At 32.5% G+C, this 19,551-nt stretch overlaps 4 protein-coding genes across 6 annotated transcripts; 2 read left to right on the top strand and 2 right to left on the bottom strand.

Moving 5' to 3' along the window:
* Nucleotides 1-1,446: 1,446 nt before the first annotated feature.
* On the top strand, nt 1,447-3,154 carry LOC124496116 (uncharacterized). Its single transcript, XM_047059586.2, has one exon. It carries the CDS (start codon nt 1,510-1,512, stop codon nt 3,070-3,072), a length of 1,563 nt encoding a protein of 520 aa, XP_046915542.2. The 5' UTR covers nt 1,447-1,509; the 3' UTR covers nt 3,073-3,154.
* On the bottom strand, nt 3,090-5,433 carry mtDNA-helicase (mitochondrial DNA helicase). The gene is made up of 4 exons (XM_047059585.2): nt 5,031-5,433; nt 4,492-4,954; nt 3,775-4,429; nt 3,090-3,717 (listed from the first exon to the last, which is right to left on the bottom strand). Exons 1-4 carry the CDS (start codon nt 5,306-5,308, stop codon nt 3,266-3,268), a joined length of 1,848 nt encoding a protein of 615 aa, XP_046915541.1. The 5' UTR covers nt 5,309-5,433; the 3' UTR covers nt 3,090-3,265.
* Nucleotides 5,434-5,494: 61 nt separating this feature from the next.
* Hem (Nck associated protein 1 Hem) lies at nt 5,495-10,443 on the top strand. Of its 3 annotated transcripts, XR_012832391.1 has the most exons (12): nt 5,495-5,712; nt 5,780-5,890; nt 5,944-6,093; nt 6,159-6,579; nt 6,640-6,850; nt 6,904-7,545; nt 7,604-7,856; nt 7,922-8,354; nt 8,409-8,642; nt 8,700-8,797; nt 8,851-9,918; nt 10,018-10,443. XR_012832391.1 is itself a non-coding variant. In XM_047059582.2 (11 exons), the coding sequence occupies exons 1-11, from the start codon at nt 5,611-5,613 to the stop codon at nt 9,661-9,663; spliced, it is 3,468 nt and encodes a 1,155-aa protein (XP_046915538.1). In that variant the 5' UTR covers nt 5,495-5,610; the 3' UTR covers nt 9,664-9,947. The 3 variants fall into 3 exon arrangements, 2 of the variants coding, with proteins under 2 accessions (XP_046915538.1, XP_075589875.1); XM_047059582.2 differs by lacking the exon at nt 10,018-10,443 and having other exon boundaries at nt 8,851-9,947; XM_075733760.1 differs by lacking the exon at nt 10,018-10,443 and having other exon boundaries at nt 5,509-5,712; nt 6,159-6,850; nt 8,851-9,947.
* LOC124496114 (nardilysin) lies at nt 9,664-14,179 on the bottom strand. Its single transcript, XM_075733761.1, has 6 exons — nt 13,555-14,179; nt 12,626-13,425; nt 10,788-12,560; nt 10,458-10,737; nt 9,987-10,401; nt 9,664-9,901 (listed from the first exon to the last, which is right to left on the bottom strand). Exons 2-6 carry the CDS (start codon nt 13,311-13,313, stop codon nt 9,689-9,691), a joined length of 3,369 nt encoding a protein of 1,122 aa, XP_075589876.1. The 5' UTR covers nt 13,314-13,425; nt 13,555-14,179; the 3' UTR covers nt 9,664-9,688.
* Nucleotides 14,180-19,551: the final 5,372 nt, after the last annotated feature.

Here is a 19,551-nt window from a genome sequence, read left to right as displayed (position 1 = left end):
TTTTGATAATAATCATTATCAACATGAAAACAAAAATCTAAGAAAAAAAACAAAATTTAGTAGATAAGGAAAAATAACTGAATCAATTGCAGGTCGGTTCTGACATGATTGTCATTCAAATGGCTTCCAATATGAAATGGAGAAAATTTTCCCATCCTTAAAATCTGGCCAGTAGAAACAAAAAAAGTCAAAATTTATTTTTTCTCATTGAAAACCTAGCAAAGAAAATGCTAAATAATTCCAGGTAGCCTATGGATTTGGTGATCAAATAATATTTATACAGCGACTGGACTATCCAATAACAACAAAAAAAATTCACATAACCATTGAATCGAATTGAAAAAAAAGAAAACAGAAGAGTCGAATGAAGAAATAAGGCGCCGCAAATTTTCCTTTAGCTTCCAGAAAGAAAAAACTCTGTTTACCATAAATATAGAATGTTGCTATCGTTATTGGATCGTTGTCATAATTATCCAACAACAAAAACGATAACAAGAAGCGTTAAACTGAAAATTGCCCGAAAAAAATATCCAGATCTAAAAAATAGTGGTGAGTGGCACCAAAATAAACAAGAAAAATGGTAATTATCATCATCATCATACCATGTAAAGCTAATCGACCGCCCCCTTTATTTTTCTTCGAAATAAAAATCCAGATCCTCCCTCTATCCCTATCATCGAAAGATCTCTTCGATTGAAATGGTAGAAGAAAATTCCTAGTTGAAAACAATGACCAGAACAAAAACTGGTCACCAAATGTAACTCCAATCTGGTGAAAGGAAGAGTTTTATGAATAAATGATGATCACATCTCTATATTGATTATCTGACTACTATTTCTAATGAAAACGTGATGATGAGATGGACATAATTAATTTCGATAATAATAATGGCGAAAACAACAAAAAAAATGTCTATCGATGATCAGAAAAAACCCAACAAAAGAATGAAAATTATATCTGGATTTGTATTGAGAGAAACTGGATATACCTTAATGCTAGGCGATTTTTTTGTTTTGTTTTTCAGAACAAAACGGAAACACCAAAAGTCAAAACAACAACAACAACATAGTTATAAAAACGAAGGTATCAGACGTCCAAAGTTTTTTTTGTTGCTGAAAAAATTCTCAGCTAATATCGTTTTCATCGTTATTTGTGTGTTGTGAGTGGGTGAGATAAATCCCGGATAAGAAAAATTTATTGTTTTCCATAATTCATAATTTGTTGATTTGTTCCACCATGCGTTTATTCTAATTATCTAAAACAAGAAAGAAAATATCTTTACAAAGTTTTCAAAAGAAACAAGAAAATTTCTTGTCACAATTGATTTGTCGTCGTCTGACGTTGAGTGCCGCCGGGTTTTCATTTTGTATTCGTCATCCGTTCATACGGATCCGTAATGATTGTTCAATTTGTTTTGTCTCCTTAGTTGAACACGAACAACTATTCATCTTTTGATTGATTTGATAACTTTATTGTTGCCATTTGTTTCATCAACATCAGGCCAAGAACATGAAAAGATTCAACATGTCCGCTGTACAGACAATTTATTCTTTATTGTTTTTACTATTATTATCGTCAGAGCAATTAATTGCTCAAATATCGAACACAAATATTGATAAAATATTAATGTTGAATAAAATCATTGCAGCTAACAATAAAACTATATCATCGGCAGCTGAACGACGAAAAGCAGTTACGATCGGCCTAAATCGTTGGATTCGTCCATTGACCATACAGGTTCCGGATGTTATTAGCAATTTATTGCCCAGTTCATCGAATATAATCAAAGTTCATGATACTACAACACGTTCGACAAATAAAACGCAAACGGAAAAAACAACATCTTCCACCAAAGAAATGATGAATACGAATAATAACAATCCATTCATGAATTATGATCCGATGAAATTATTGAATGATTTTGATCAACAGCCGAATATTTTCACTAAACAACCATATACGGGTACTACTGGACAAAGCATGTTAAAATATATGCCAAATTCATCGTCATTTCTGGATGAAGGCACAATCGGTGATATGAATGGTGCAATGATACCATTGAATATAATGCCAACACAAATGATGAATATGATGTCATTACAACAACAACAACAACAACCACAACATTATATGGATTATGGCCATCACCATCAACAAACATTATGGACAAGACCAATTAATCCATCGTCATTATCATCGAGTAGAAAACCAAATATGGCAAACTTTCAATCAATTGAATCAAATGGAGGCAGAAATCGTTATGTTGATAATTTTAGTCAAAGTAATAACGATGATGATTCAAAAGTTCAACAATCACCAATAAAAATTGAGTCATCTAAAAATTATATGTCATCACCAACTTCATCATCACCATGGAATGATGATGACATCAAAACAACTGGAAATTTCGGAACAACATCTTCCATAGGAAGACATATGGATCAATCTGATAAATCAAATGAAAAATCGCCAAGGCCCGATGTTTCAGTTGAAAAAATGAATTATTATAAAAAATTATTCGATTCATTTGATGATGATACAAACTCATTCGGAGATTTATTTTCTTCACCAACAAAACATCCTCAATATCACCGTAATCATAATCACAACAATCAACAGTCTCATTCACAAGATGATTATCCACAGACACAGAATCATCCGGAATCATCACATAATGAACAAGCAGATTTTTTTCATGAGTCGACAATGACAAAAGGACTTAATCAATTGGAGTCGAATGATGAACATCGAACCCATTCCGATTCATTGATGCAGCAATCACATTATAGTCCGAATTATTTTGGCAATAATGAAAATAAAAAATATCTTTCAGCGGCGGCCAGTTCAATCGAACCGATTATTGTACCAGGACCAAAAGGATTTTCAAAGGAAATAAAATCGAACGAACAACAGAAACCACCTGGGTTATCATTGAATTCGATACCATCAATGATATTACCAATGATGATTCGTGATACATTGCCAGATCATCATATAAAAACTAATCATCCACGACCTGTAGCTAGTCGATTTAAGGAATTTTTCAAAAATTTGATCAATACCAAATTGTGAAATTTTTTCTAAAATCAAAAGATTGAATTTTTTTTTCTGCTTTAAAAAGGATTAATTAAAATGATGATTCTTTCATTTGTTATTTTCAATTTGAACTTTCTGATAGAGTGATTGTCGGTCAATATACCCGTAATTATTTTAAAAAAATATCATATTATTCAAAATGCAATATACAATTGGCCAAAAAGTTCAATTAATTTTCAATTAAATAACGCATTCGATAAACATCGGATACAAAATCAGATTTTACGGCATCACCATCGTTTAGATTATCAAAGATTGGCTGATTATTGGTCGATTCCATTTGTCCGGTTCGGGTGGATGAAAAACATAGTGATGATTTATCAAAATATAATGGTACAACCCCTAAACTACCATAGTAACGATTTTTCGTAATCTGTATATATTTGTTACAACGATATCGGGCATTAAATTTGTTCATTATAATCATAACATTATCCGCTTCTTGGCTAGCTTTAATTCCACCATACAATGAATTATTTGACAATGTAATCTCTTCCTTTTCTTTGCGTGGATGAGCAACTAATGTAATATGACAATTATAATCAGTAGAAAATTGTCGTAAAGAACTGATAAGGAAATCTTGTTTCAAAAATCGATCATAATTTGATTCAACATTCATTCCTGGAACAAAAGTAAAAAAAAATTAAATTTATCGCATAAGAATTGAGATTGCCATACCCAACATGAATTGTAAATTATCGATGACAATATGTTTAATTTCCAATGCAAGTACGGCATGTTCGGCAGCTTTCATAATGAGATCGATTTCAGTTTGACCATGAAATTTCATGAAATACAAAGGTAATTTGGAAAATGTTTCCGCTTCACAATTAAATTCTTGTTTATTAGTGAACGAAAGGGCTTTCTTTGAATATTGTGTCATCATCATTTTTAGAAGCCGTATGTTTTTAATTTCAAAACTTCCCCATAATGTTGGCACACCTTGCATGCAAAGATCTAGGGAATATTCAGAAACGAATGTCGTCTTTCCGCAACCAGTAGGACCGGTAATAATGGTCAATTCACCTGCACGATGACCTTTTAGATGTTCATTCAGTTTAGGAAATCTTGACCATTGAACACCACTAATTGTCGGATCACTGAATTCATTATAGACGTCGTCTTTTAAATCTTGAAAATTCAATATGAAAGGATGTTTAAGTGGAGTGGCATCCTGTACTAGGGAATCGAATTTCATTTTAGAATCCTCGCAAAGCAATTGTGATGCTGTAGATTTTGAGTTTATGAAATGGATTTTTGCATCATCAAAATTTTCAAGACACTTTTTTCGAATAGTTTCAAATTTCGTATCATTCTTTGACCATAGAATTACCTATTGAAAATTGAATTGAAAAGTCAAGCTTAAAAATTCATAACAATACAAATCAAATTTACCTTTCTGTAATGATCATTTAGCTTATGGCAAAAATTTTTAAAATCAACATTTTTGTCACTAAACAATTTAATCACAATTGTTGGCAACCTTGTTTGTTGATAAAATGCTAAAGCATCGAATATATCGTCGAATAAGACCAATAATTTGTTCGCGGTTGATTCAAGAAAATCAAAATTCTGTATTGTAGATCTTTCAAATGAATAGAATAAAAATTCTGGAATATTTTGATGACATTCAGGTGTTTCATTGATGACACCGTTTCGTGATTGTATATCACTTAGGAAATTTTGATTAAGATTGTTAAAATATAGTGGAAACAATTCAAAATCGTGGCCATTTTCATGAACATGGCAAAAATTGAACATAAGTTTATGAAAATCATTCGAAATCATGGCATCCGTTTCACTAAGAAATGCCGATTTTAGTCCAAGATATTTAGCAATCATTTTTTTGTTTTGAGCACTAATAATCATCATTTCATAAAGAATTGGAAAAAAATCAAAATATAATTCTGAACTTAATATTAGCTTCTATTTACCTGATTGATCGAAAATTATGAAGCTCATCAGGTTTAGAGGTGATCATTGTAGTAGAAAAATATCTAATCATATCGCGTTCCAATACCATTCTTCTTGGAATTTCAAGAAATAATTTTATTGGTGTTTGTGCATGATTTTCAATCTGACAAAATCTAAATGACGAGGTTGATGATAAATTCTTGTTGTTATTCACTGTAGTGTTATCACGAACTAGACAATAATCATTGATTATGACCTGACGAAGAAGATTATGGCGACAATAAGAACGTAACAACATTGTCTTGAATCAAATTATTTATGTAGATAATGTTAGGGAAAATTGTAAATAATAAACTTTAAAGAATTTTAATCAATCAATAATCATCGAATCACATGTGGATTGGCGGTTTATTTTGCGTTTCATTCTTGTGTCTCACAAAGAAATGTATCCATTTCGACTATGGATTGTTCCAAGAATCGAAATAGACATTTATTGACACTCCAATTCATATCATTATTTCAATTGGGTGCGATCATCCAATTGTGTTTGTTTGGGAATTCATTTTATTTCTGATTGATTTTGAATAATAATTGATCAAGATGAGATCAATAACAATATCTCATCATAAATTAGCGGAAAAGCTAACGATTCTAAACGATCGTGGAATCGGAATGCTTACTCGAATCTATAATATTAAAAAGGTAACTTTAATGGTGACAATTTTTAAACTTTTTCATCATCTTGCCATCATTTTTTTTTTAATCACAGACATGTAGCGATCCTAAATTAAAACCACAATTTTTACTTGATAAATCAATGGAATCGATCATTAAACATGCCGTGCGAAAATTTCCCGTTATTTCCGATTATAAAAGCAATGTGAGTCACAGATTTATTCAAGTTTCCTATCCTAATCTATTTATGAATGACAGAGTCAATTTGCCGTTTTAAGTCAAATCAAAGAGAATATAACAAAATCATTACAATTATATTATTTGACATTTGTCGATCTATTGGATTTTAAAGATCATGTTTGTGAATTGTTGACTACAATGGATGCTTGCCAGGTCTCCCTAGATATTGTAAGATTTTTTTTTCTGCCGAGTGTTTTACATTCACTCATGATATAATATTTTTAATTATACAGAGATGTAATTTTGATTTAACCAAAGCATATTTGGATTTGATTGTCACCTATGTATCGTTGATGATATTGCTTTCACGTGTCGAAGATCGAAAAGCAGTATTGGGTCTTTATAATATTGCATTTGATATGATCAATGGACATACCGATTCACATTTTCCACGATTAGGCCAAATGATTGTTGATTATGAACAGCCAATCAAAAAACTATCAGAAGAATTTGTACCACATTCAAAATTATTACAACAAGCTTTAATATCATTATCTGAACAATTTTTGGCTCGAAATATAACCGCTGTCGATTGGCGAAATGAACAATTATTCAGTTTGACTGCTAAACCTGAACAAATGTTGAATCCGGCGCTTACTTCAACTACCCAATGCCTTTATATGTCTATGGATGCTATGGAACGTTATATTATTTGTAAGTTATTTTTTTTGCTGTGTGTACTAATCGATAAATTAATTCTTTTTATGGGTTTAGTTGGCTTTCTTTTGATTCATCAATTTTTAAATCAACAAGAAACACAACGACTTTTCATGAGTGCTTTGAAATATGGCTGGGTGATTGTATTATTCAGAGATGAAATATTACATACCCACCAATTTGTTCAACAATATTTCGAAACACATAAAGGCTATAATAAACGAATTTCTGAAGTTAAAGATACATTCAACCACGTCATCAGTAAAGGGTATGTTCTGTATTTTTACCATTGGTTTTTATCAACTAGTTATTTCGAATTAGGCCACATTTTCACCGAGAAAGACGTAAATATCTTCGAACAGCATTGAAAGAATTAAGTTTGCTTTTATCCGATCAACCTGGTTTGCTTGGACCTAAAGCATTATTCGTATTCATGGCACTTTCATTCGCTCGTGATGAAGTCTATTGGCTTTTGAGACATTATGAAAATCCTCCAAGTCGTCAATCGGGAAAGTCCAAAGTTTCACCGGAAGATCTTATTGATCGTCAATTACCCGAACTTTTGTTCTATATCGAAGAATTACGTGGCTTAGTTCGTAAATATAGCCAGGTCATACAACGTTATCACATTCAATATCTTTACAATTATGATGCACATCTTCTTAATGAAATACTAAAAAATAGCCCAACATTACCTGAAGATGATTGTATCATATTAGACAGTATTCATGCCACTATCTCAAATTTAAATGAAAGTCAATTAGAGAGTCAAATATTCGATTTTCGTCCTTTGCGTTTAGATTGGTTTCGGTTACAAACTTATACTAGTATCAGTCGTTATCCATTTTTAATCACAGAAAATCATAATCTTGCTCAATGTATGAATACGATAGTTTACCATACTAAAATGATTGATTATCTTGATCAAATGTTAACGGAAACCAGTGACCTATCTATTTTTTGGTAAGTTTAAATCAAGTTCCTATTCCTATTGTGTCTGATTAATTTTTCTCCCCCTCAGCTTTTGTAATCGCTCATTTGAAGATCAATTCAGAATGTGTTTGGAATTTCCAGCACAAACTCGTTATATAATTGCATTTCCATTGATATGTAGCCATTTTTTGAATTGTGTTCATGAATTGTGTCCTGAAGAACGATACCATATAGGAGATCGATCCATCAATTTGGTTAACCTTTTTCTCGAAGAAATGTCTAAAGAGGCCAAAAATATTATAACAACAATTTGCGATGAACATTGTATCATGAGCGATATGGTAATTATGCTTTTGCAATTAATCATTCTAGCTTTGATGACTTGCGATTACCTTTTTTCATGCAGTTGATGCCTAAACATGCAAAGATGTTTGCTGAACAGAAAAAACTTAAACAGAAAGGTGCTCGAGGAAATGCTGCAAATGGACCCCAAGATCCAAGATTAGTTGCGAATGGTTTGGGCCCAAACAATATGTATGTTATAAAGCCTGGAACGGAATCATATCGTCGCAGTCGTGAAGAATTGACAACGATGGATAAATTACATATGGCTTTGACTGAACTTTGCTATGCCATTAATCATACTTCAAGTATACATGTTTGGGATCATACATTTTCACCGCGTGAATATTTGACACAGAATCTTGAAAATCGTTTCAATAAATCATTGGTCAATATGACCATGTATAATGAACAAACCAAAGAAATTGCCAAACCATCAGAATTATTAATCAGCGTCCGAGCCTATATGAATGTTTTGCAAAGCATCGAAAGTCATGGTTTGTTTTAATAGAATTAGTTTCGATTTTTCATTCATTTTTGTTCCATTGCAGTTCACATCGATATGACCCGTGTGTTCAACAATATAATGTTACAACAAACGCAAACTCAGGATTCTCATGGAGACAAAACAATCACATTTTTATATACAAATTGGTATCTCGAAGTTTTGCTACGTAAAGTTTCCACAGATCATATTGTCTATTCTCCACGCCAAAAAGCTTTTGTTTCATTGGTCATTGATCCACAAATGCCATTCTCAGCGGAAGAATATTCTGATATTAATGGTAGTAACCTTGAATGTCAATGTTCTGTTTATTCATTTTGTTCTGTTTATTCCATAGAACTACGAGCCCTAGTTGAATTGATTGGCTCTTACGGAATCGATAGTTTGACGGAGAAAATAATGTGGCATATTGCCAGTCAAGTTACCGAGCTAAAGGTTTGTTTGATTAGTGCTTCAATTTTTTCGCAAAGTTTATGTTTTTTTTTCAGCGTATTGTCAACAGAAATGTCGAAACATTGATTGAATTGCGATCACACTATGATCAACCAGAACAGATGCGGGAATTGGTAAAAAAATTGACCGATGTCGATTCTGTCCTTAAACGAATGACTATTATTGGTGAAATGATGTGTTTCCGTTCATTGTTGCAAGAAGCATTGAATGATGTTCTGGAAGAACGTATACCATTTTTACTCGGTTCGATTAAAGATTTTCATCATTCGGCCAATAGTTCAATGATCGAATTAATGCATCTGGATAATAATAATGTCATAAAGGCTGTGGATGAAATGGCCAGTTCGGCTGGTATTGAATGTAAAGTTGATTCATCATTGGTAAATGCTTTACGTAATCAAAAAAATGATATCAAACCAGAAGAAAAATATCAATATGCATGTCTATTAATGGTTTTTATTGCCGTTTCTCTACCGAAATTGGCTCGTATGGAGAATTCAATCTATCGTCCAGAATTAGAAGCTCACGCTAACAATATACATTGTTTAGCTAAAGCAATCAATGGAATAGCCGGTGCTTTGTTCACCATAACCGATACGAATGATATTGAAGAGAGACTTAAAGAATTTTTAGCATTAGCATCATCATCATTGTTACGCTTAGGACAGGAAACTGGCGATAAAGAAGCGATTAGAAATCGTGAATCTGTCTATATTCTATTGGATTTGATTGTACAGGAATCACCATTTCTAACCATGGATCTATTGGAATCATGTTTTCCATATGCATTAATTCGTAATGCTTATCACGAAGTTTATAAACACATTTCAGTCAATAATCATCAATAATCAATAATGATTATGTATTTTATTTTCAAATCAAATCTTTCAACGATTTTTGTATCGGATAAAATGATAAACTTTTACGGAAATCATCAATATTCACAATGAATTGATCATCCTTGCATTTTGATTGTAATAATCGTATGACTTGCGATTCATCATTTTTACAAATGTATTCACTACAGACGGGCTGACAATCCAATGTCAAACATTCGTTCATAGCTTTGCAACCATTTCCAACAACCTAAATGATAATTAAAAGTAATAAAATAATATAATTAGTCACAATGATTTTCATCTAATTTTTTCATTCATTTAAAAAAATTTACCTCAACACTGAGCATTTTTCTTTGATTCCAGGGTAAAAATATAAATTCATCGGTCCAATTACGAAAATCCTGCAATTTAGCCGTTTGTAATTGAGCGGCTTCTTTTTTTGCTCTATCAAAACAATAGTCATAGATAATAATCTCGGTCAAATGTTTTGTTGTTTCATCATCAAGATTAAGATATGGTGCCAATTTTTCGGTTATTGCAGCCGTAACATATTCATGAAATTTTTCTTCATTTAATGTTTCATGAATAAATTTTTTGCAATAATTTTCAAGAAATTCACGGATACGTTTATCAAGAAATGAGCAATCGAATTTATCGGCATCGGATGCTACGTAAACACTGAAACCAAGTATGCCGAACATATTCTGGCTACAACAACCCACCATATAGCCTAAGCCTTCGCATGTTCTGTCGAAAACAGAATAAAAATTTAACAGAATAAAACCCACATTGAATGAATTTACCTTAGAACATGGAAACATTGTTCATTTATCATTTCAACAAAAAGTGATTGATAACATTTTGATCGAATATCAAATGGTCCTAATTGTTGATATAATTCCAGATAAGACATACAACTTGAATCGGCCAATGTAAGTAATCGAATGCGATTATTTCCAGAAGGTATTTGTATAACACGTTGCTTTATTCGTTCTAATGGTGGATCAATCTGTTTATTATTGTTCAGAAACATTGATTCAAGTCGTTTGGCGAGCTCGATCGTTTCCTTGATGCTTATATTGCCTATAAACAAAAATTAATTGTTATGAAATAGCAAATTGACAATTAATTACCTTGAACAAGAATTTCGAATGAGATATTTGACAAAAACTTTTCATTATAATCCCTTAAATTTTCAATGGTTACAGTTTGAATTTTTTGTATAAGATTTAGATAAGAAAAATGTCGTTCCATCAAAATGGAAGAGAAAATTTCCTGATTGAATGTTTGTGATTCTCGATTTTTGTTTCGATATTCTTTGATTATATCATTTTTGATTGAGTTCAACAGGTTTTCAGAAAAGTCAACGGATAAAAAACGTTCCATAACAATAAGGACAAGTTCGGCTAATTTTTCATTGAAACCTTTTGCACCTAAAGTCAACCCATAACATGTACGAGCTAGTTCCCATTTCATATGTGCTTCATATGCATCATAAGTATCCTCTTGTAGAATGATGGTTAGATATTCTTGTAGAACAACATTGAATGCAACATTTTCTAAACAATTTTCATTGAATGGACTAAGAATATGAATATTAAACGAAGCATTTGGTAGACGATAATTAAAATCACATTTATGCCAAACAGTCATTCGTTTCTCATCAATAATCTTCATCGGATAATCACCTTGTTTTCTTTCCGCACAATCTTGTGGCAGTGTATCGGCTAAAAGGTCAAAATTTTTGGCTAAAAATCGATTTGGTTTTGGATAGTAAAAATAATTTGATTTGCCACTGCAATTCTTGGCATTACTTTTCCATTTTTCGGGAATTTCACTACTTTGATATTTGATATTCATCCATGGTTCAACTTGTGTTTCAAAATTTTCTTCAAGTTTTTTATTCAAAACTATAAAATTTGCCTTATCGATTGTCAGTTGGCTGCCGAAATTATTGATAATCTCATCATCATAATGATAGAATAAAGATGTACCAGTTAAAACATGCTCTAGCGGTAAGTAAAGAAGATTTTTGGCTAATTCAATCGAATTCGATAGTGAATCTTTTTCTGATTTCTTATTGAATGAATACAATGCAATCGCCTGTTTCTCATTATAATAATATTCTTGAGCACCGGATCGTTGAAGAACGGTCAAAAATTCGAATAATAACTGCACGATTGTATCAAGATTAGATGCACCCATATCAGTCAGATGTAAATCAATGTTGAATATGATGAAAAAATTATTATTAGATTGACAAAAAATTTCACTATCGGTAAAAATTTCCATGGCAAGATTTCTTTCACGTAGCAAGGATATCAAACTTCCTTTTCCTTCATAACCGATCAATGATGCCCAATAATCATTAGGACTTATTAGATATTGATCAATGACCGGTTGCAGACACCAATTTATCAACAAACGTGTTCCATCATCGATTGATTCAACACGATACAAACGATTAAATCGTGATTCCAGTCCAAATTTGAAGGGCAATTTTCCTTGAAATTTCTCAATCGTCATCAAATTATCGGGCATCATGGGTTTGACAACATTCGAAAAAACTGATGTCGTCCATAGTTGCAGATTTTCCAATGATTCTTGTGCCTGCACTACAACGACAATATTTTCAGGCTGATAGAATGTTCGATAAAAATTCAATAACATTTTGTGTACGTCTATATTGTTGGCTTTTGGATCATCGATAAGTGATTTTTTATTGCCCCACATAAATTTATTCACTGGATGATCAGTATCAGCTAGATGACTTAACAAAACATCCACACGTAAATCATCATCATCTTTTGCCTGTACGAATTCAGTATCAATCGGTTTGATTTCTTTCTCAATCGATTCTTGACGTAATAATGGTTTAATGAAAGCATTGCCAATCAAGTCGATTACTGATAATTTAAATCATAAAACAAAAAAAAAATGAATGAAAAGAATCAAATTAAACTAGACTAACCTTGAGAAACATGTTTAGGATGAACTTTGATTTCATAAATTGTATGTTCAATCTCTGTATGTGCATTTTGATATCCACCATGTGATGAAAGAAATTCATCGATAGCGTTTTCGGCCGGATATTTTTCCGATCCCATGGTTAGAAGATGTTCTAACATATGAGCCATACCTTGAATTTCCTTAGGATCTTGGATAGAACCAACTTTGACGCCGATAACGATTGCAGCATTTTTTACATTACCATTCATAATCGATTCATCCGACATTGTCGACATTTTTTCCTCATCATCATCACCTTCATTTTCATCATTAGATTCATCGATATCTTCACTTGCAGATTGAGACAATTGTTTATATGTTGGATCGGATATTAAAACAATTCGAATGTCATTTGCAAGTCTGAGAATTTTATAGTCAAATTTATCACTTTCAGAACGAATCAGGAAACCCTTTTCTTGTTTTTGCTGCAAGAAATTTGGAATTTTGAGCAACTTTTCGGTATAATCTTTGACTACTTTTTCGGTGACAATAACAGTTTGACCATTGTTTGAATCACTCACAACACTTTCTGCCAATATTTCATACATTCTTCTTGACAAACGATTATAATTTGGAGTAGCAAATTTGCTACTTTCTCGAAAAAACTTGGTTATAGAAAAAACACGTGTCGGAATTGAAAAACGGCACATCAAATCTGAATATCAAGGTAGAAATAGAATCGAATCGACCCTCAAAACAGCTGATTTTGTTCAGAGCTATTGAATTTTTTTTCAATCCATGCAGAATTATGATGGTCTGATTCTTCGGAAACAACGAAATCCTATTAATATATTATCATTAGCAAATTATTGGGTTCAATTTATCTGTAAATTTTTTTTGGATTCAAAATTTTGACGCACGCGCACTAGAAAGGAACTTGTAACACGTTACCCGCAATTATATTCATCAATTTGATTAAATTCGAAAGATCTATATAAAAAACTTGGAATGTCGGAAAAATAGTCATAGATGTCAATCCTGTTTTATTGTTGTATTTTGCTGCATTATTCTATCCACCAACATGGCTTATCTATGGACAATGACTATACACAATAATCATGCAGGTCGGCTTAGTAGTAGGTGCAACAGGTATTATTCCCGATAGCAAATCCATCAATTGTCCAAACATTTTTGTTGCTCTCAGAATGAAATAGAGAAAACACCATATCATTGCATTTTTGAATGAATATTCGTTTCACTTCAATCAGGACTTGACTACATCATTCAACATTTTTCTTTCAATCATTCATTGTGGTGTGTTTTTGGGAGCGACAAATAATTGTTCTACAAAATTTATTATTTTATCAAATCGAACCAGAAAAAACCATAATGCAATGATAATGCAGAAATCAAAATCCTGAATTTTTGATTTTGAAAGCTACTGAAAAAAAAACTACAAAACTTCAAGGAAAAAAACAACAACGAAGAAAAAACTCGAATGTGACAGACACACACACACACACACTGGTTGCTTGGTTGATTCAATTCGATAGTAAATAACATTGGATTGTGGATTGGAATGGCGCCCAAACTCTTTGTATGTATGTATGTGTGCGTGTGTGTGCCAATAATATAGGATTGTTTCTGGCAAATGACCTTGTCAAAATATCTCAAGAACACCGAATGTACACAAGCACAAATCGAATCGAATCATTATTATATAGTGAAAAAAAGTAGATCTTTGCTTCAAAACAACAACAAACAAACAAAAAAAATGTCGAGCAGTCTCAGTTTTGAGACGCCAAATTTTCTTGCAGATAATCATTTATTTTTTCTTTCTGAGAATTTTAGTGAGATATAGACATTTATATTATCGTCATCATCATCATGATATGGCACAACAAATTATTGTCATCATTAATAATATAATGATGCTAGAATTGCTCCACTATTCAACACCCACACACACATGTACACCAATTTGATATTCAATAATTTGATGATGAGTACAACTTGGTGTTGCATTGGGGATAAATACCAATCATCGATTCGATAAAAAAAAACAAAACAAAACAAAATATTCAAACGAATCGACAAATTTCGATTCACCATTTCCTCTCTGTCGCTTTGTTTCAACAAACTAACGATTATCATGTTCAAATTATGTTGTATGGTATCATTATACATTACAGTTTGGATGATCGTCAAGGCATTTGGATGGACGTCAATAAAAATTAATCAATTAAATTCATTTAAACATGTTTCAGGATAAATAGGAGAAAAATTCCTCTTAATTTAATGATAATGATAATGATAATTACAATCAAATTACAATCGATATCATCATATCGATGGTTTCGTCCAACATTCAATTCGGCCATTTTTAAATTGTTTTTTTTTTTTGAATAATTACATTGATTCATTAGATTGATCATCTACGGTTAGTTTAGCCTATAGTCGAACATTGCACCGAGATCAATCCAATAGCACAATTCAACAGATCAAGATTACATCCAACTTAGTACAAAGAAAGAAAAAAAAAATTGAAAGCATACAACATCCTTCTCCTCATTCTCATTCCAAAACGACCGATCAAATCACAATTCACACATCTCGAGGGTAGTCTAATGGCCAGCATCATGAATTTCAGCAAAATTCATGGCGCATATCAAGTCACATAAAAAAAAGAACGATAAACGATAAACGAAATTCACATTCAAACCCATCATCATAATCATAGTCCACAACAGTTCTTGTTAGACCAGTTTCCCAACGACAACCAAGGAAAAAAGTGGCAAAAGAATACATTCCCCCAATTATAAACGAAGGGAAAACAATATTAAATCTCTCCCTTTATGATGTCGGTTTGGAAGTGAAACAACGACGATCATGATCGTGCATGAAACTTCTTGGCCCAAAAACATTTTCAGGGAAAAGTGATAATATAGATGTAGTGCATGAAGAAATGACTAAAATGGCTATTGTGCTTTTATTGTTGTTGCTGCTATTCCGAATATAATTCGAATTTTTTTTTTTTTTGTTAGATTCAAGAATTGTTGCCAAAAACAAAAACTTGTTGAACTCGTTGTCATAATCATAAAATGAATGTTAAAAGTGATTTAATCTATTTTTATCCCTTGTAAGTGGGTGTATATTTGATTAATATGTCGGATACCATGGATCGTTTAAACTTAAAGTTCAAAAGAAATGTTCCAAATATCATCACGATCAATGTCATAATTCAAATGAATCATTTCTATTCTCTTTTCTCTAGTTCCGGTTCGATTTTTCTTGCCTGCACAAACACACTTATGTACACACAAACCACATGCATCCTGGCCTGTTTCATGGTGTATCGTCACATTTCGTGTGTGTGTGTGTGTGACCACCATGACGAAGCGCAAAAAAAACTCTAGTTTCAAAAACAACAATAATAACAACGACAGCTTTAGAACAGAACACGAAATTGGAATTTCCATAGACTGGTCTGGATTTGAGATCTGTTCTCTTCTGTTTTTGTTTCTGCCATAATCATTATCATCAATCGAATTGAAATGGCATTTTAAATGTGGCTGGTTTTTGGTACCCATGTTTTTGGAAACACACACACACACACATATACTGAGCGCTTGATACACAGCCAGACCATTTCAAGTCAATCAAAAAAAAAAGGAAAAATCCGAGGGTCGAAGGTGAAAGAGGATGGCCATCAGACCGGTTTTTGTTTTAACAAATACACATATAGTCTTTTTTTCCAGAAACGTTCCATTTTTTTGTTTTTGTTCTTGCTGAAACAAATATCAAGTCCCATCATTCCGAAACTAAAACCAAGCAGTCATTCCATTCCAATATGATTTGAGTTCAAACTTTTTATGGTTGGAAATGAGCTTATATCATTTGGATGTTATGCCTGCATATTGCTTGTCGGGGCAATTCAGTTTGAAACGAAAAAAAAATCTCAAAAAATTGATGATTAGGATGATGATGGTGGTGGTGGAAGGCAAGGAGGGGGCCAATGACGGAGCAGAATATTGCCTATTTGTCTGTGTGTGTATTTAGTGTTTGTGTGTTTGTTTCCTTTTGGGTTTGGTGCCTGTTTTTTTTCTCACTATGTTTGATTTGTTTTGTATTTTGATGAAACATACCAAACACACACACACAAATACAAACACATACACAAAGTGTACCATCATAGCCATCAATTCAAACAAAATAATATCATCCTCCTCCACACATACACAAATACAACACACACACACATCATAGTTGACTATACAGAAATCAAAATACCAGAAACATGAAATCCAATTGGTTGATGTGTGCCAAAACATTCAATTCAATTCATTGTTTTTAATAAATATGGCCAAACTAACAAGTGAATTTTTTTTTCCATCATCGTTATTTCGTCGCTTTATACACACACAAATGATGTAGCAGTAGCAACGGAACAACAAACACACACACACACACACACATTGCTTGCATACGCACATTACATTTAAAAGTTTCTTTTTGGAAATGAACCAAAATTGGAAATGGTTCGATGTTGGTTTTCGGATGGTTGATATGAATGATAATGATGATGAATGCCAACGCCTTTTTTCTGCCCTTTTTTTGAATTGAAATTTTCCCCCTTGCCCATTGGATTCTAAAAACCAGAAAATAAAAATTCAACAATATCCCACAAACACAAACCATTGACGACGACGAATGATCCTTGATGAAGATTGTTGTTGAACAATTGAACGGGAATTTTGTCTTTTTTTTCATCATTTGAGAACATCTTTTATATGAATGAATAAAGAAAGAATAAAAGACAAAACATGATGATATGATAGTCATAAGGATGAGGATGTTTGCTGTGTGTTTCTACATCACCATCATTACCACCACCAATCATTCCAAAGAAATTCACGGAGGGAGGAAGATCACCACCACCAACAATGGCAAAAGCGAATTGGCATTCAAGGCATTGTGCCAACTGGAAATGCGAAAAAAGATTGGAAATTATTTTTGGAATGGAATGGAATCATCGTCATCATCATCTCAAGAATGAATGCCATACATTACTTGTATTTCATACATTGCGCGTTTTTAAATGAATAAATGTCGCATTCATTTTATTCATTTATCTCCATCACACAACACACACACACACACACCAAACATTCTTTCTTGTCGATGTCAACAAGTTTTTCTTTCATTCTCACTTTCATTTCCAGAATATCACAAGATATACTATATATTCGAATGTGAAATTCGAATTCCAGAATTTTTCATTCTGTCATGAAAGAAAACAAACAAAAATGATGGAAACTTGGCAAAAAGTTGTCGAATTCTAAAAATGGAAAACTTATTTTCAGAGAAAAAAGACTATAAAGAAAACTCTATCCACCAATCACTTTGGGAATGGTGAAAAAAAAGAACTAAAAGATATTTACATCGTGGTTGACAAGATTAGATTAGTTTATGTTGTCTCTTTTTCCTGGACAACAAAAAAAATTTAAATGAAATTCGATTTGTCCCCACTTAAGCTAAACCAATCATTCGAGTTGAGTCCACCACCATCATCATCAACGAATCTATCGAGTTGCACATCGATCTTGGCACAATAATTCTCTTTTTTCTTGTTGTTTTTCTGTTCTTTGGCCATTTCTTTCAATCTTTCATCCAGTCCAGTCCAGGTTTCGATTGCATCGATATTGTATCCATTAAAACAGTTTAATAGCAACAACAAAAAAACGATGAGCCATTCATTCCACCTTCGTCATTATCAATATTTAGCTATTCGTATTGTTGAATGTTTTCTTTGGTTGGTTGATTGCACCATGCATGCATATACACATTCGATTCGATTCGAATTCCCAAAAAAAGCGCAAGAATGAAAGGCGCGCACAATCAAATTGAATGTTTAAAAAAAACCTGAAACATGATTTCAGGAGAACACTTCGAGACTGGTCTTTAACGAAACATAAAAGTTACAGGCTTCAATGTTATGTAATAAAATAATCATCATCAATCGTAGGTATGATGATGATGATGGAAAACTTGTGGATCAACCAAACCAGTCAACCATCATCCTCATCATACACCATCATGGTAATTTCGAATTGAATTGAGAAATTCCAAAACCCGCCCTGAAAATATTCATTCATGATGGTGGCTGGATGATCCAACCGTCAAACCATTCAAATCAAACAAACGAACGACCCTGATCGAAAAGGCCAAGGTCGTTCGTTTTCGTTCGTTCGAGCATCATCATCAAAAAAAAAGATGCTTAAAACTGACGAACGAACCAAAAAAATTAGCAAAAATAATGATTATGTCATCCAACCATATGCAAATCACAATATGTATCGATGATATATTGAACACACTTTGTACATTTCCGGTTGTGTGATTTTTTCGAATTTGTTTTTTCTGGATTCTACCACTGTAAAAAAATAAAATGTGCAACCGGATGTGCCGGATGTATTAGTTTTTACTAGTGAGAGAAAGAGAGATAGATAGAATGTGTGCATTTGAATTATGGATAAAATAATCACCAATACCATTTTGTCCATTGTGTTCTTAAAAATTTGTTTTCTGGCGTCATTGACGGAGCACGAATGTATCGTCACATCTATAACATCCTCCTCTTATTCATTCTCATCCTCCTCTTCTGGTGATGGTTGGATATAATTTCAAAACCATACCGCGCACAACAAACACACCATTCATATAATCAGAACTGAACAAAAATTTCAACAAAAAAAAACGTTTCATCCGGACTATAACTATGGATTTATAGACAACCAGCAACCACGAATTCGCGAGAAAAAAATAAAACCAACCAACGTTTGCTGCTGTTGTCACAATATCAAAATCAAATGACGATGAAACACAGGCGGAGCTGTATTCTCTCGTCATCTTAATCTTCGAAATGACTTGTTGGTTACAGAAACATTT

Source organism: Dermatophagoides farinae, chromosome 8, assembly GCF_024713945.1.
Source record: "Dermatophagoides farinae isolate YC_2012a chromosome 8, ASM2471394v1, whole genome shotgun sequence".
NCBI lineage: Eukaryota > Metazoa > Arthropoda > Arachnida > Sarcoptiformes > Pyroglyphidae > Dermatophagoides > Dermatophagoides farinae.
The sequence above is the reverse complement of the archived record's forward strand: the minus strand, read 5'-3'. Positions and strand labels throughout refer to the sequence as shown.